The 18,556-nt window shown below is 37.9% G+C and overlaps 1 protein-coding gene across 1 annotated transcript; it reads right to left on the bottom strand.

The window, feature by feature from the left end:
* Positions 1–1,523: 1,523 nt before the first annotated feature.
* LOC120300431 lies at positions 1,524–14,555 on the bottom strand. The gene is made up of 6 exons (XM_039326433.1): positions 14,467–14,555; positions 14,036–14,354; positions 12,261–12,502; positions 11,741–12,177; positions 7,923–8,244; positions 1,524–1,726 (listed from the first exon to the last, which is right to left on the bottom strand). Exons 1-6 carry the CDS (start codon positions 14,510–14,512, stop codon positions 1,524–1,526), a joined length of 1,569 nt encoding a protein of 522 aa, XP_039182367.1. The 5' UTR covers positions 14,513–14,555.
* Positions 14,556–18,556: the final 4,001 nt, after the last annotated feature.

Raw genomic sequence — 18,556 nt, 5'->3', positions numbered from 1 at the left:
CAGGCTGTTCATTTGCAGATGCAGCTGCTTCTTTGTCATTGTCCTTGGATATGGTGAAGCGACCTTGACTTCATCAGTAATAGTGAAAAGATGTAGAATCATGCGTATAATGTGCACCCATACTGGCCCTTTCCCATGAACCTTCCGCATCCAATGCATGCTGTATCACTGAAGTGAAATTTTTGCCAGAGGCTTGGCAGAATAAGATGAAGTGACTCCCGGTCTTCTCACATCCCCAACAAACTCAATCTTTGGAACTCAGATTGGGCACCTGGAAAGGAAATACTTCTTAGCCCTGTGAATTTACTGAAAAATAAGATGTTCAAAGAATGCTACAGTGGATAATTACCTGTAGACAACTGACCTAAAAGCAAGGATGTTGGCCAAATAACTTTGCTGTCCAAAAGATAAGTGGAAAAAGCATGGGAGGCATCCACCGAGTTATGTTGATGGGTTTCTGGCCTGAGAAAAGTTACATTGGCTCATTAAAGAGGAACGTGCCACAGATTACATATCCCTCCAGATAACAGGCTTATTTTAATAATCTCGGGGGTCATGGGGATTCTCATTTTGGCTCTTAAATCTCAAAAACATCATGCAATGAATTAGCTGACTTGTAGTCCATTTACTACAAAACATCCCAATAGATGTCTCTCCAGATCTTCTCTGCACAATTCCAACAAGTGATTCTTCTAGTCCAGATTGAGACAGAGGTTTCCGGTTCTTCTCTCAATTCCAGGTTGATTCTACACAATGAGTATTTCCTGGTATTTCATTTTTTTTTTTTTGCTATACATGCTAAGGAAGTGATATTAAAGTGAAGTTTTGAGAACTCTTGGGGAATTAAATTCTCAAAGGACTTTCTATGTTTTTCCTTCAACATCTCTTTTATTCTCACAGCAAGCAGCTGAAAAAGCCAGTCATGTTTACAGCTGAAATACCACCAGATTTATTTCATCAGTTCATGGTCAAAATATTTATGGTGGTGTTTGTGCTTCCTTCTGAGGTTGGATGTGTCCTCTGAGGTAGCAATGGTGACCTCATTCATGGATTCTGCATAGACTTTTTGTTTATTAGCATCATACAATCCATTCTAGTCATTCCCTGTAGCCTGTCACAAACCCTCTCACAACTCGTATTGTGAGCTCTATGAACTATTACTGCTTCCTTTACTTTAAATTTCAACCTTCATTCAAGAAGAGAACATTACTTTGGGTTCTATTTTTCCCTAATTTTATATGGTCTAATTTATTTTTTAGTCTTAAAATTTCTACTGATCCATGTAATATTTCTACTGCTATGATGTTAGATTGATAATCTACTCCTCATTAAAGACTCGATTCAAATTCTGTGACTGAATCACTTCTACTGAGCAAGAGAAGGTTTCTTGGTCCTGCTTCAGATTTATTTCTTTCTCACTGTGTCTCTCGCACAGTAATAGACTGCGGTGGCCTCTGGTTTGAGCTGTTCGATTTGCAGATACAGCTGGCTTTTGGTTTGCCTGGAGATGGTGAAGCGTCCCTTCACTTTGTCTGAGTAGTGAATACTATGCTGTCATAGCGGATGTATGCCACCCATTCCAGTCTTTTCCCAGGAGCCTGTCTCACCCAGTGCATGCTGTAGTCATCAAAGTTGAATCCTGAGGCTTGGCAGGAGAGACGAAGGGACTGGCCAGGTCTTCCCACATCCCCTCCAGACTCCACCAATAGGATCTGAGATCGGAAATCTAAAATGAAAGTTGTTTCAGCAAGCTTTCCAGTTTACAAGATGGAAACAGTTTAAAATGGAAAAAGCTAAATACAGTAGAATTACCTCTGAGGATTGCTAGAAAGGACACCAAGTTTAGCCAACAGCATCATTTTTGCTGTCTCTAATGAATGGAGGGGAACTGAAGTAGAAGATTTGAAAAAGTGCACGAGCTTTGTGATGGTGGGTGTAGCCTGAAAAGGGAAACCATGTACTTCTTTTAAAGGGGAAATTGTGCCCTGATTTACATATTGATTGGGATAAAAGAGGCCCTCAGTGCATTCAATTAGAAATATTACATGTGTGATTTTCAAATGATGTTCTAGTTGTAAGAAAAGTGATGTCACACATGCTTTGTTCTGGTTTTCTTCTGGATACATAGGAGAAAGGAAAGGTTTACTTTAGAGTAAGTAAAACAAAAATTTGATCAATTCAACCACTTCTCAAAAATGAGTTAATATAGTAGAGAATTTAATCTCCTTAAAATCCTTCCTTCCTCTTTCTTTCTTTCTTTCTTTCTTTCTTTCTTTCTTTCTTTCTTTCTTTCTTTCTTTCTTTCTTCCTTGAGTAAGCCTTCATGAACAATTTGTAATCCACAGTTGTGAGGTCCACCTAACTCAAAAAGAAAAAAAAATCAAATAATTATGTCCCTCATAATTCTTCGTTGAATGAGAAAGTTCAAAAAAAAAATCCCTTTTTATTGTCCAAGAAATTAACTTTGTTATACCTCTAAGATATATATTTGTTGTAATTTCAGACCCAGCTTCACAATATTTTGGACATAACCATGATTTACTTTATTCATTAAATTAGTTTGTTTTCCTTTTAATTGAATTAATTAGATTTGGATTTCAAAGTAAGAGAAAAACCATGAGTTGCAGTACATTATGGATGCAAAGATGCTGAATGTAGCTCCTTGCCAAGCTGGGGAGTATCTTTTTAAATTAAAGACTCCTGGGTACAGTTTTATTTAAGAGGCAGCGCTGATCCATGTTTCTTCATTGGAAACAACCATCTGATTTCCTGTTCTGATTTGTCATTACTGCGAATCATGTCTGTAAAATTCTGAGATCGTATTTGCTGACAAATCTGACTTTGTTCTCTGAATTTCAACTGGATTTTGAGCACTCCTGTGTGTGTTCCTGTTGAAAGCAAAATCATTTAAACAACCTTTCTTTCCAAGAGACTTTGTTATAATAATAATAATAATAATAATAATAATAATAATAATAATAATAATAATAATAATAATAGTAGTAGTAGTAGTAGTAGTAATAAAGTTGGAAGGGACCTTGGAGATCATCTAGTCCAACACCCTGCTCAGGCAGGAAACCCTATACCATTTCAGACAAATGGCTGTCCAGTCTCTTCTTAAAAACTTCCAGTGTTGGAGCATTCACCACTTCTGGAGGCAGGTCTTTTCACTGGTTAATTGTCCTAACTGTCAGGAAGTTTCTCCTTAGTTCTAGGTTGCTTCTCTCCTTGCTTAGTTTCCACCCTTTGCTTCTTGTCCTGCCTTCAGGCACCTTGGAAAATAGCTTGACACCCTCTTCTTTGTGGCAGCCCCTGAGATATTGGAACACTGCTGTCATATGCCCCCTTGTCCTTCTCTTCATTAAACTAGACATACCCAATTCCAGCAGCCATTCCAGCAGCTCTTTCCACTTTCAATACTTGTCCTTTTTATCTTTCAATTTGCCAGAGAGTTCTTTATGCAGCCATGCTAGTTTCTTTTGAGAGCTGTTATTCTTCCTCTTTGTTGGTATTGTACTAGATTGGGCTTTTATTATCTCATTTTTCAAAATTTCTCAAGCTTCCTGAGTTGTTTTCCCCTTGAGGATTCTCATCCATGGAATCTTTCCCAAGCTCTTTCTAAGTTTATTGAAATTAGCTCTCTTGAAGTCCAAGACTCCAGTTTGACTGTGTTTTATTGCTTGTGCTTCCATAATGTTGAATTCCAATATTGCATGATAACTTCCTCCCAGGATTCCTATGGCTTCAACACCTTCTATCGTTTCATCTCTGTTAGTGACAATTAGATCCAAAATGGCTAATTTGCTAGTTCGTGTCTCTACTTTTCAGGAGACAAAGTTGTCTGCTAGGTTTGCCAGGAACCTGTTTGATCTTCCACTTGGTGCAGAGTTTGTTGATTGACATTCCCTTGTTTGCTGATATCTGCTCATCATTAAGTAAACAGCTTTCTTCACATAGAATCTCTCTCTCTCTCTCTCTCTCTCTCTCTCTCTGTGTGTGTGTGTGTGTGTGAGAGAGAGAGAGAGAGAGAGAGACAGAGACAGAGACAGAGACACACACACACACACACAGAGAGAGAGAGAGAGAGCAGAGAAAGACAGAGACAGAGATGAAACAAGACAATAACCTGTGGAATCTTTGCTGGCATCTTTTCAGGAATGTAATGAAAAACTTATAAAGATACTGAATATTGTATATTTTGATATTCTAGCATCATGAAGACACTAGATCAAGCATTTTTGTGGTGTCCCCATCTTTGAGGCTTTTCACTTACAGAAGTTGGTATTATTCCTAGAGATGCTGTTGCATAGTGTAATAGTCTATAATGCCTGAATCAATGTATATTCTGTTCTGCACAAAGAGCTAACTTCCTTTCTTTTTGATTCAGAGCATGGAAGATGATTCAACTTGGACAGCAGCCATGAACGATGAGTGATTTTGTCAGGCTTCACCATAGCTTCTTCTCACTGTGCTTCTCTAACACAATAATACACAGCAGTGTCCTCTGGTTTCAAGCTACTCATTTGGAGATAAAGCATGCTGGAGGCATCGTGCCTGGAGATGGTGAAACGGCCTCTCACAGAATTGCAATAGTATTGGTTGCTCCCATCTCCATCATCGTTTATCCATGCAACCCACTCCAGTCCTTTCCCTGGAGCCTGTCTCACCCAGGCCATCTCATAGCTGCTGAAGGTGAAGCCTGAAGCTTGGCAGGAGAGATGGAGGGACTCCCCTGGCCTTCTCACATCTCCTCCAGATTCCACCAGTTGGACCTCCATTTGGACATCTGGAAAGGAAATATTGATATGTACATTTTAACTATATAGCATGTTGCTATCCGTGAACCTCAAGCATATTGGAGCCTCTTAGTTCTGTATCTGTCTGGAAGAGCCATTACCTTTGATGATTGCTAGAACAGAAATGAGTTGGAACAAAAATATCATTTTTCTTTCTCAGTGGAGAAGTTCCAGGCAGACTAGCTTCTGCTCTTCAGGTTGAGGAGGGTGGGAGATGATGTCATATAAAGAGGAAGTTTAGGCCTGTATTTACATACATTTCAGGATAAAAGGGAGCAGTGTTGTCTTTTAATATCAGCACGAGTTTCTGAAAAACTTGAAAGGGTGTATAAAGATAATGTTCACCATACTATATGAATTAACAATTTTATGACAGGTTCTGCATTATTTAAAGACCAGTTCGTCCCATTTCTGTATATGGTTCAATGGACTTTTGAAAGGAATCTTCCATTGAATGGAATTTAAGGTCCATTGTTACAGCAGAACACTCTTTTAATTCATATTTTAATCCCCATGTATTAGAATTAATTTCAAATGCTACCATAAATACATGTATTCTTATAGTAATTTTCTTTATTGACTTTTATTGAAGCCTTACCAAAATTGGGCATTGATAAGAGCACCTGTTTTTACAAGTTATGTTATGCCCCATCATCAACATTGAATCATTCAATGGGGAAAATATGAAAATTGATAAACTAAGAAATGTAACAACTTCCAAAAGTGGAATAAGATAAAAATGTAATCAAATGTTTAATAAATCATTAATAGTCTAAAACACCACCTCCACCTCCTATTTATTTTGGTAGTGTTTTTTTTTTTCTGATGTTACAAACTGAACCGAGAAATTAATGCAGATAAATTTATGATAGCGAAAATTGTTTTTTCTGTTCCAACTTGAAACTTAAGTTCCCAAGGGACATTAAAAAGGGGGAATGAGGGGGAAATCATTTAAACAAATGAGATATATACTTTGGAGGCAAATTATTAATCAGGCTCAATTAAAAAAAGCTTGAAGCCAGAACAAGAAGCAATGGGTAGAATCTAATGAAGGAGAGAACCAACCTAGACCTAAGGAGAAATTTCCTGACAGTGAGAACAGTTAACCAGTGGAAAGACCTGCCTGCAGATGTTGTGGGTGCTACAACACTGGATGTTTTTATGAACCATTTGTGTGAAATGGTATAGGGTTTCCTGCCTGAGCAGGGGGTTAGATTAGAAGACCCCCCCCCCAAAGTCTCTTCTAACTCAGGTATTCTCTTAACAGAAATATCAATGTATATCACACATTTTGAAGGCCCAAGATCAAACTGTTTAATTGATTGATAAAATGCATTGGCTGCATGATTTTCTCTTCCTACGATGCCTTAGAAGATATAATCTTTCAGACAAACAATTGTGACAGAGCTTGGCTGCATGGATATACTACCCATCCATCATTCTTTTGTTCATCTCAATATCTTAGAAGAGACAAGTCAAAAATCATGTTTTGTCAAGTGGAGTCCCGGTAAAATGAGAAAAAAGAATAAAGTCCACTGCATCCTAAAACCAACTCAGTTTGGACTACTTTTAAGAAAGGAGGGTTATGGGGAACTGTTCTTTGGTTTGCAATTTTTCAAGAAAACCTGTGGAGAATAATATGCAGTGGGATTTTACAGAGAAGGCTGCCCTCTTGTGATAAACAGATGGAGTACAGATAACAGGTTTAATTTCTCCTATTCTAAACAGGGAAATTACCCTCAGGAGAGTGATTGAATTCCACGAGATCTACAGAGATCTCTTAAGAAAAGCGACAGTACAACTAAAGCTGATTTTGATTAGTAACTCTGCTACAATTTTTTAGGGGAAGGAAAAGGAGGAGAATGTTATATCTCCTAAATTTCATAAAAGTATGGAGTGCATGGCTTGGAAAGACAATTTTGAATCAATCAAACAAACCTCCATCAGTTCAAGTGTAGAGTGTAGAAACCACCTTGACACATGCTCCTCCATAATCTTTCAAATCCTGCAATAAAAGATATGTAGAAGAGTTCATTGTGCCTCCCAGTAGTTATATAAATATAACTAACATATAACATGTAAATCACTTAAGGAAGTTGGTATCATTCCTAGAGATGCTGTTTCCTGGTTTAACAGTCTATATCAGGTGTTTTCAACCATTAGTACAGGTACCACCTGTGGTACATTGGCACTTGGCAGGTGATACGCAACCATCCTAGAAAAATGGTAGTGCGGGAGGGGAATGAGCTGAACCGATGGCAGCACCACACAAGCTTGAGAGAGAAATGGCTGGAGCTGCAGGGCTGTCAGCGCTCAGAGGAAGCGCCAGGATCAGTGCTGCTTTCCAGCTGATCGGCACTTCTTCGGGGCTGTCAGGGCTCAGTGGAAGTGCCAAGATCAGTGCCAGGCTCCAACTGAGCCCTGAAGAAGCACCAATCAGCTGGAAAGCTGCACTGATCCAGGAACTTCTGCTGAGCCCAGAAGAAGCGCCAATCAGCTGGAATGTTGCAGCACCTCCAGGGTCTTGTGATTTACATTCAGATGCTTGGCAACTGATTCATATTTATGACGGTCACAGTGTCCCAGAGTCATGTGAAGTGACCAAAACCTGCTGCAACCACCCAGCAGACGGGGGGAATAAAAACCAAATACCTCCCCCACCCCACCCCCGCTGTCAATCCCCAACAGAAATGCTCACAACAATGAAAACCTCGGACAGTAGGAAGAGCGCCACCAGGCAGGCAGGCAGGTGTCTTGCTAGGCTGTGGCTTGGGAGGCACTTTTTTCAGTGCCATTGTAACTTCAAACAGTCACGAAGTGAACTATTGTAAGTCGAGGACTACTTGTACTTCATCCTTTTTTTTTTCTTTTTTGGGTGGTCGTCAAATTTTTGACACCTTGCTAGGTGACTGGTGGTACTCGGATGTTGCCATATCCTAAAAGTGGTATAATAGGTGAAAAGGTTCAAAAGCCCTGGTCTATATTGCCTGAATCAATGTATGTTCTGTTCTGCATGAAGAGCTAACTTCCTTTCTTTTTGATTCAGAGCATGGAAGCTGATTCAACTTGGACAGCAGCCATGAAGAATGAGGGATTTTGTCAAGCTTCACCATAGCTTCTTCTCACTGTGTGATTCTCTAGCACAATAATACACAGCCGTGTCCTCTGGTTTCAAGCTGCTCATTTGGAGATAAAGCATGCTGGAGGCATCGTGCCTGGAGATGGTGAAACGGCCTTTCACTGAATTGGCATAGTATTGGGTGTTCCCATCTCCAGGGTTATCTATCCACGCAAGCCATTCCAGGCCTTTCCCTGGAGCCTGTCTCAGCCAGTTCATCTCATAGCTGCTGAAGGTGAAGCCTGAAGCTTGGCAGGAGAGACGGAGGGACCCTCCAGGACTTCTCACATCCTCCTCCAGACTCCACCAGCTGGACCTCCATTTGGACATCTGTAAAGGAAATATTGATATGTACATTTTAACTATCCAGCATGCTGCAGTCCATGAACCTCAAGGATATTGGAGCCTGTTAGCTGCCATCTCTTTATGGAAGAACCATTACCTTTGATGATTGTTAAAATGGAGAGTATGTGGAGCAAAAATATCATTTTTCTTTCTCAGTGGAGAAGTTCCAGACAGACTAGCTTTTTCTATTCAGGTTGAGGAGGGTGGGAGATGATGTCATATAAAGAGGAAGGTTAGGCCTGTATTTACATACACTTCAGGATAAAAAGGAACCAGCGTTGGCTTTTAATATCTCCAAGAGTTTTTGAAAAACCTGAAAGGCTGTATGAAGATTAAGTTCTTATTCTTATATTAATTTCCTTTATTGAAGCCTTACCAATATTGGGCATTGATAAGAGTGCCTATTTTTACTGCTTATGTTATGCCCGATGATCAACATGGAATCATTAAGTGGGCACCATATAAAAACTGACAAAGAAATTTAACAAGTTCTAAAAGTGGAGTAAGATAACAATGCAATAAAATATTGAATAAAAAATAATAATGTGAAATACCACCTCCACATCTTATTTATTTCTATATTCTATCAGTTTTTTTCTGATGTTTCAAACTGAATTGAGGAAACAGTCCAAATAACTATTACATTGAAAATAGTTTTTTTTTTCTGTTCCAACTTAAGAATTCATTGTACCTCCAAGAAGTTATATAAATATAACTAACATATAATATGTAAATTACAAGAAAAAAGTGAAGGATAGTCAGTCCACTAAAGAGAGAAGATGGCAAGGACGTAACAGGCAGTAAAGAAAAAGTGAAAAATCATATGGTGTTGAAGTGGAGTCCTGGTAAAATGAGAAAAATGAATAAAGTCCACTGCATCCTAAAACCAGTTCAGTTAGGATTATATTTAAGAAAGGAAGGCTATAGGGAGCAGTTCCAACCATGCAATTTTTCAAGAAAAACTGTGGAGAATAATATGCAGTGGGATTTTACAGAGAAGGTTGCCCTCTTGTGATAAACAGATGGAGTACAGATAACAGGTTTAATTTCTCCTATTCTAAACAGGGAATAGTGATTGAATTTCATTTTACTGGCCCATCTTTTTCTTCGTCGGCCCTTAGAGATAGCTCGGACAGCTGGAGGAGCCGTTGCTCCTCCGCAGCCGAGCAAAGCCTACTCGACAGTAGTCGCGCCCTCCAGGGAGACTTTCGACCCACATAAGTGTCTACCGGAGGAGGGAAACTAGCTGATGAAGGGAGCAGTCTCTTCGTACAACTAGAGGCGCCGCAATCCAGAACTGGAAAGGATATTTCATCACCTCCGGAGATAATTCTAATAGCCAGCTGTATCTGTAAATGTACTGCTATATAGAATCAGCTAGACAGAATTATTTATGTTGACTCAATTACATACATTGTTAAAGAGATGAAACATCTAGGTTCTTAAACTTTCTTAAAGTGTTCCTTCTTTTTTTGAGGATTCCCAATAATGGACAATAAAGTTGTCCTTGATGGATCATTGATTTTATGACCAGTATCTTAGCAATCTTTGAAGTTACTTCGCCCATCCCCAAACCTACCTATGACTCAGGTTTGAAGTCCTGAAATGGAGACCCTCCCCAAAGTCATGCTATGAGCATTTTTGGTACTCAGCAACTCAACCATATTTATGGTCATGTGAAGCATCTAATGGAGATAGGACAATGACTTATTTTATTTAGTATCCAATCACAATGGAGTTGGAAGAGACCTTGTAGGTCTTCTAGTCCAAGCCCCTCTTCAGGAATGAGACCCTATACCATTTCAGACAGGAAGCTGTCCAGATTTGGCTTCTGGATTGTGGAAAAATTGCCCCATAGCAAACAATGGGCTTCCTTATAATAATAATTTTTATTTTACAGTCACAGACCAAAATGCAAGTGCAACAAAAGAAAACACAAGAAAAATACAATCACAGTTAATACCAGAAGCCTTGGCTAAAGGGAATTACAAGGTTCTCCTCTAATAGCTACAGCTCTTGAAAGAAATTTAAAAACCTGAGAAGTAATATAGGAGACGTCATCCCCTAGACAATGTAAGACCAAATTACTAACATTAGAACCAGAGGGATCAATTCCAAGGAAAGACAGTAATTTAATTCTGGCTGTGTTATACATAGGGCGGTGTTATAAGACATGCCCCATAGCAAACAATGGGCTTCCTTAATGACTGCTGTGTTCACTGCAGCAAAGGTACTAAATTTGGGTCCATTCATGTGGTGACCCACTTAATGACTTACCGGGCTCACCTATAGTCGTAACTCAAACACCACTTGTAAATATCATATGATTCTAACTTTAATGCTATAACTGCCTAAAATCAAAGAAGCAACAACAATAACCTTTTGTTTATCAACCAGCATACATGCAATATGGAAATATCATAGGAGGGATTTTTTTTTTGCTATACATACTGAAGCTTGATATTTAAGAGGTTTTAAGAACTCTTGGAGAAAGAAACTAATTTGATGTTGAACCTTATAACAGCTGCAAGATTACTGGTGGGGCAATATTGGAAGAAAAACTTATTGCCTACTTTGGAAGAATGGATACTTAAAGTGTCTAATTTAGCAGACATGGTGAAAATCTCCGCCTATTTTAAGGATCACTCACAAGAAAATTACATTATGGTTCGGAGAAGATGGATTGATTACATTCAGAAGAAATATGAGATTGAAAAGTATTATCTTGCTTTTGAGTAGATTTTAGATAATTATTATTAGTTTTAATTATTTTATTATTTGACTTAATTTGTTAATATTTATTGGGAGAAGGAGTTAAAGTGTGTTATGGTTTTGATTGATAGTATACTTGATTAATGTTAGTTAGATTATGTTTGTTTATTTTATTTTTTATCCTGTAATCAGCTCTGGTAAGTGGGGGAGGTCGGAAGGGGTGGAGGGGTTTATATTGTAATAAATTTATAAAACTTTTAAATAAAAAAAAGAACTCTTGGAGAATGAAATTCTCAAAGAACCATTATTTTTTTTTTCCTTCAAGAAACTATTTTAATTCTCCAGTAAGCTGCTGGAGAAGCAGCCAAGTTCACAGCTGAAACCACAGGTTTTATTTCAGTCATGGTCAAAAATATTATGTGTTTGCACCTCCTTCTGACATCCATTGGAAAAAAAAAAACAGAAGGCAGTTTGATTTGTCACTGGAGATGGCAAAGCACTCTTTCATGGATTCTGCATAGATTTGTTTACTGACATCATACAATTCATTCTCTTCCATTCCCTGGAGCCTATCACACTCAAACTCGCAACTCATTATTGTGAGCTTTATGTGCTGTTACTGCTTCCTTGTAACTTTAAATGTAGAGGTTCTTTTTACCTTCAATTCAAGAAGAGAATATTACTTTGGGGTTCTATTTTCACTAATTTATATGGGTCTAATTTATTTTTTAAGTCTTAAAATATTCTACTGATGCATGGAATATTCTACCGCTATGATGTAGATTGATAATCTACTCCTCAATTTGAAAGACTCAAATTCAAATTTCTGTGACTGAATCCACTTGCTCTGAGCAAGAGAAGGTTCTTGTCTGGCTTCAGATTCACTTCCTCTCACTGTGTGTCTTGCACAGTAATAGACTGCGGTGTCCTCTGGTTTGAGGCTGTTCATTTGCAGATACAGCTGGCTTTTGGCATTGTCCCTGGAGATGGTGAAGCGTCCCTTCACTTTGTCTGAGTAGTGAATACTAGTGCTGTCATAGCGGATGTATGCCACCCATTCCAGTCCTTTCCCTGGAGCCTGTCTCACCCAATCCATGCTGTAGCCAGCAAAGCTGTAGCCAGATCCTTGGCAGGAGAGACGGAGGGACCCTCCAAGTCTTCTCACATCCCCTCCAGACTCCACCAACTGAACCTCAGATTGGACACCTAAAAGGAAAGGTGTTTCAGTGAATTTTACAGTGTACAATAATTAAAATGGGAAAAAACCTGAATACCGAGGATAGAATTACCTCTGAGGATTGCTAGTAAGGACACCAAGTTTAGCCACAGGATCATTTTTGCTTCCTGTAATGAGTGGAGGAGAGTAGATGGTAGAAGATTTGGGAAAGTGCAGAAATTTGTCTTGGTGGGTGTAACCTGAAAAAGGAAGACACACAACTCCTTTAAAGAGGAAATTGTGCCCTGATTTACATATTGCTTGGGATAAAAGAGCACTTCAGTGCATTCAGTTAGAAATGTTTTTTGGACAGACCTTACCGATGTGATTTTCAAGTAATGTTCTTAAGTAAAGTGATGCCTCACATGCTTTCTTCTGGTTTTTCTGTGAATATATAGGAGAAAGGGCAGATTTATATTAGAGTAAGTAAAAGAAAGACTTGACCCATTCCACCACTTCTCAAAAATGAATTAATGTAGAATTTAATCTCCTAACTACATTGGCTTTAGAAGATTTCCTACACCATCCCTCCCTCCCTCTCTCCCTTCCTTCCATCCATCATTTCTTTCTTTCTTTCTTTCTTTCTTTCTTTCTTTCTTTCTTTCTTTCTTTCTTTCTTTCTTTCTTTCTTTCTTTCTTTCTTTCAATGGTGAACAATTTGCAGTGAATAATTTGTAATCCATAGTTGTAAGGTCCACCTAACTCAAAAAGAAAAAAAAATCAAATGTTATGTGCGAAATGTTCTCTGTGTTGAATGAGAAGATTCCAAATAACCTTTTTTATTTTCCAAGAAATTCACTTTGTTATACATCTAAGCAATCTATTTGTTGTAATTTCAGATCATGGCTTCACAATATTTTTTACATAACCATGATTTATTTTATCCATTAAATTAGTTTTTTTTCTCTTTTAATTGTATTAATTAGATTTGAATTTCAAGATAAGAGAAAAAAAACATGAGTTGCAATACATTATAGATGCAAAGATGCTGAATGTAGCTCCTTGCCAAGCTGGGAAGTATCTTTTTTAATTAAAGATTGCCGGCAACAGCCTGGTTTAAGGGGCAGCCCCAATCCATGTTTCTTAATTGGAAACAACCATCTGATTTCCTATTCTGGCCTGTCATTACTATGAATCTTGTCTGTAAAATTATGAAATTAAATTTTCAGACAAATCTGACTGTTCTCTGAATGTCAACTGGATTTTGATCACTTCTGTTTGTGTTTCCTGTTGAAAGCAAAACCTTTTAGACACCCTTTCTTTCCAAGAAACTTTGTTGATTGATATTCCCTTGCTTGTCTATTGTTATCTGCTCATCATTGAGTAAACAGCTTTCTTCACATAGTAACTCTGTCTGTGTGTGCTTGAGTGTGTGTGTGTTTGTATGTGAGTGTGTGTGTGTGTGTGTGTGTGTGTGAGAGAGAGAGAGAGAGAGAGAGAGAGAGAGAGAGAGAGAGAGGTGAAACAAAACATTAACCTGTGGAATCCAGTATCTTTTCAGAAATATAATGAAAAATTGACAGAGTTCTAGCATCATGAAGACATTACATTAAAGTCTGTGTCTATCAGCATTTTTGTGGTGTCCCCATCTTTGAGGCTTTTCACTTACTGAAGTTGGTATCATTCCTAGAGATGCTGAAATGCCCTTCCACTTTATCCAAGTTTCATACTCTATATTTCCTGAATCAATGTATATTCTTTTCTGCATGAAGAGCTAACTTCCTTTCTTTTTGATTCAGAGCGTGGAAACTGATTCAACTTGGACAGCAGCCATGAAGAATGAAGGATTTGGACAGCAGCCATGAAGAATGAGAGATTTTGTCAAGCTTCACCATAGCTTCCTCTCACTGTGCGTCTCTAGCACAATAATACACAGCCGTGTCCTCTGATTTCAAGCTGTTCATTTGGAGATAAAGCATGCTGGAGGCATCATGCCGGGAAATGGTGAATCGGCCTCTCACAGAATTGGCATAGTATTGGCTGCTCCCATCTCCATCATCTTCTATCCATGCAACCCACTCCAGTCCTTTCCCTGGAGCCTGTCTCACCCAGGCCATCTCATAGCTGCTGAAGGTGAAGCCTGAAGCTTGGCAGGAGAGATGGAGGGTCTCCCCTGGCCTTCTCACATCTCCTCCAGATTCCACCAGCTGGACCTCCATTTGGACATCTGGAAAGGAAATAATGATATGTATATTTTAACTAACCAGCATGCTGCAGTCCATGAACCTCAAACATATTGGAGCCTTTTAGCTTCCATCTCTTTGTGGAAGAACCATTACCATTGATGATTGCTAGAATAGAAATGAGTTGGAAAAAAAATATCATTTTTCTTTCTCAGTGGAGAAGTTCCAGGCAGGCTAGCTTCTGCTCTTCAGGTTGAGGAGGGTGGGAGATGATGTCATATATAGAGGAAGGTTAGGCCTGTATTTACATACACTTCAGGATAAAAGGGACCAGTGTTGTCTTTTAATATCAGCAAAAGTTTTTAAAAAACCTGAAAGGGTGTATAAACATAATGTTCACCATACTGTATGAATTAACAATTTTATGACAGGTTCTGCATTATCTAAAGACCAGTTCATCCCATTACTGTATATGGTTCAATGGACTTTTAAAAGGAATCTTCCATTGAATGTAATTTAAGGCTTTATTCATATAATTAATCCTCATATATTAGAATGTATTTCAAACACAATCATTAATACATGTATTTTTATAGTAATTTCCTTTATTGACTTTTATTGAAGCATTATAAAAATTAGGCATTGATAAGAGTGCCTGTTTTTACTGCTTATGTTGTGCTCGATGATCAACATGGAATCATTAAGTGGGCACCATATAAAAACTGATAAAGAAATTTAACAAGTTCTAAAAGTGGAGTAAGATAACAATGCAATAAAATCTTGAATAAAAAAGATAATGTGAAATACCATTTCCACATCTTATTTATTTCTATAGTTTTTTTTCTGATGTTTCAAACTGAATTGAGAAATCAATGCAAATAACCAGGGCTTTTTTTCTCATAGAATGCCCAGAATGGAATTCTGGCACTTTTTTTTTTGGATGGAATCTTGTAGGGTAGGCAAGGCGGTTTGTATGACGTGTCTGAGTTCCAGCACTTTTTTTTTTTTTTAGAAAAAAAAGCACTGCAAATAAGTATTACATTGAAAATAGTTTTTTTCTGTTCCAACTTAAGGATTAAATTTCCAAGGGGCATGAAAAAAGGGAGATAAGCGGAAAATCGTTTAAACAAATGAGATGTATACTTTGGATGCAAGTATTAATCACTCTTTTAAAAAAAAGGTTGAAGCCAGAACAAGAAGCAATGAGTGGAAACCAATCAAGGACAGAACATCCTAGAACTAAGGAAGAATTTCCTGACAGTTAGAACAATTAACCAATGGAAAGACCTGCCTCCAGATGTTGTAGGTGCTCCAATATTGGAAGTTTTTATGAACCAATATCCCTCCCAGCTCTATTCTGATTCAAGTTGAAAGCCAGACATTGACTTCAGTCACAGCTTTGGCACTGCTACCCAGTGTCCTAATGTGGGGAGGGGGAAGAGATAGAGAATTATTTCTGTTTTATTCTGTGTTTGTGTGTCTTTCAGGTGTTTGGTTTGTGTCCCACTGTAGAGCAGCAAGGGAAAGGCTGTATTGCTGGTATATGAGATGGTTTCAGTTTCTCTTCCTCCCACTGTGTATCTTGCACAATAATAGAATGCTGTGTCTTCTTGTTTCAGGCTGTTCATTTGCGGATACATCTGGCTTTTGGCATTGTCTCTGGAGATGGTGAAGCATCCCTTCACTTTGTTCAAGTAGTAGGTTTCTCTTCCATCACTTTGTATCCATGCCACCCATTCTGGGTCTTTTCCTGGGGTTTGCCTCAGCCAGTTCATGTTACTCCCACCAAAGTTGAATCCTGATGCTTGGCAGGACAGATGGAGGGACTCTCCAGGTCTTCTCACATCCCCAACAGATTCCACCAACTGGACCTCAGATTGGATACCTGGAAAAAAATAATAATTTCCCAGTTATGTTGCATACAAAAAGAGAGAAATGTAAGAATGTGGTGTATGAATAAGAATAATTACCTCTGAGAACTGCTACTAAATATGACAAATAGAACCAAGGTATCATTTTTTGTGCACTTGGATGGGAGATGGTATGAAAAGCATTCAAACATCCAGCTACCCTTTATATTTCTGTTTGCAACCTGGGGACAAAAGTGGTCTGGCTTATTTAGAGAGGAAGCCATCCTGCAATTTACATATCCCTCAAAATAAAAAGCCTTCTCATTCCTTTCTTTTTCTCAATTTCTTGGACATCTATTGAAGATATATTTTGGTGATGGTTAGCAATTGTCTAGAATAGCAGAGAAGGAGAAACAGGAATGTTTATCAGAATGAAGGGGAGATTTTGCCGACTTGATAAAACAATGAAAAGGAGAGCTTTCTCCCCCCCCCCAAAAAAAACCAAACAAACTACTTTTCAAAGTCAAGTAAAAAACTGATAATTCAGCACATTTTACTTGGGGTGAGAACTTTGACATAAAAAAAATGCTGCAATAACTCTTATATTTTTATATAAGCATGACTTGTTTTATTAATTAGATACAGGGAAGGAATATTCATCACTTCCAGGGATGATTCTAATAGCCTGATATATCAGTACATATACAGCATACACAGAATTAACTAGACAGAACTATTTATGTAGACATATTACAGGCAACATTAAAGAGGTAAAATATCTAGGTTCTTAAACTTTCTTAAAGTGTTGTTTCTTTTTTGGAGGGTTCTCAATAATGGACAGTAGAGTTGTCCTTAATTTTTCCTTGATTTTGATATACAAGTAGTCTTCAACTTATTATCTTAGCAAGTGAAGTTACTCCATCCACCTACCAATCTGAAGTTGTAGTTCTGTAATGAAGCCTCCCCATAGTCAAGTGATTGCATTTTGGTGCTTAGCAACTGACCTACATTTATAGTCAACCAATCAATCAATTAATCAATCAGAAAAGAGCTGGAAGGGACCCTGCTGTCTTCTAGTCCAACCCACAGCTCAAGCAGAAAACTCTATATCATTTCAGATAAATGACTGTCCAGTCTCTTCTTAAAAACCTCCAGTGATGAAACACCTATAACTTCTGAAGGCAAGGTGTTCCACTGGCTAATTGTCCTCAATGTAAGGAAGTTTCTCCTTAATCCCAGATTACTTCTCTCCTTGATTAGTTTCCATCTATTGTGTCTTCTTTTGCTTTCTGGTGTTTTGGAAAATAAATTGACCCCCTCCTCTTTGTGACAGGTCCTCAAATACTGGGATACTGCTATCATGTCCCCCCTGATTCTTCTTTTCTCTAGACTAGCCATACCCAAATTCTGCATCCATTCTTCATCTTAGTTTCTCTTCTCTGAACTTTTTCAAAAGTCTCAAAAACTTTTTTTGTATTTTTTTCTTTTATATATTTTTTTGAAAAATCATTTTTCAATAGTCATTTGAAGCACCTCATGGTGAAAGGAATATGATCTTTTTTATTTCTGGAAACTACTTTGGCTTCTGGATTGCGGAAAAGTTGCCCAATGGGAAAAAATGGGCTTGCTTAATAACTGCTGTGTTCACTGCAATAAAGGTAGTAAATTTAGGTGCAATCATATGATGTCCTGCTTTATGACCATCTGACTTACCAGGTTCAATTACAGTCATAACATGAGGACTAACTGTACATGTGTATGATTCTGGCTTTAATATTATTTCTAAAGTCAATGAAACAACAACAATAACCTTCCATTTTACTCATCAACCAGCATTCATGAAATCAGTAAATGAGATATGAGGGCTTTTTTTTTTTTTTTTTGGTATACATACTGAAGCTTTTTATGTAAGATATTTAAAAAACTTTGAGAACTTTTGGGGAATTAATTTCCAAAGGAATCATTATTATTTTTTTCCTTCAAGAAACTATTTTAATTCTCCAGGAAGCAGCTGGAGAAGCAGTCATGTTCACAGCTGAAACCACAGATTTTATTTCAGTCATGGTCAAAATTATTACATGTTTTGCGCCTCCTTGTGACGTCCATTTGAAAACAAAAACAAAAAACAGAAGGCAGTTGGATTTGTCACCAGAGATGGCAAAGCACTCTTTCATGGATTCTGCATAGATTTATTTACTGACATCATAAAATTCATTCTCTTCCATTCCTTGGAGCCTGTCACACCCAACTCACAACTGGTAATTGTGTAGCTCTATGAACCATTACTGATTCCTTGTAACTGTAAATGCAGAGGTTCTTTCATCTTTAATTCAAGAAGAGAATATTATTTTGGGGTTCTATTTTCCTTAATTTATCTGGGTCTAATTTGTTTTTAA

This window comes from Crotalus tigris, unplaced genomic scaffold (assembly GCF_016545835.1).
Source record: "Crotalus tigris isolate CLP2741 ecotype Arizona unplaced genomic scaffold, ASM1654583v1 scf7180000017614.5298720, whole genome shotgun sequence".
NCBI classification, from domain to species: domain Eukaryota; kingdom Metazoa; phylum Chordata; class Lepidosauria; order Squamata; family Viperidae; genus Crotalus; species Crotalus tigris.
Note: the sequence above shows the minus strand (reverse complement) of the source record. Positions and strands in the feature narration are given on the sequence as shown.

Coding starts and splice junctions, on each gene's coding strand:
- LOC120300431 (XM_039326433.1), bottom strand. CDS start 14,512: ATGATATTTTTTTTCCAACTCATTTCTATTCTAGCAATCATCAATG. Junction 12,503..14,035: donor TATTGTGCTAGAGACGCACA/GTGAGAGGAAGC, acceptor CACATCGGTAAG/GTCTGTCCAAAAAACATTTC. Junction 12,178..12,260: donor CTTACTAGCAATCCTCAGAG/GTAATTCTATCC, acceptor CTTTCCTTTTAG/GTGTCCAATCTGAGGTTCAG.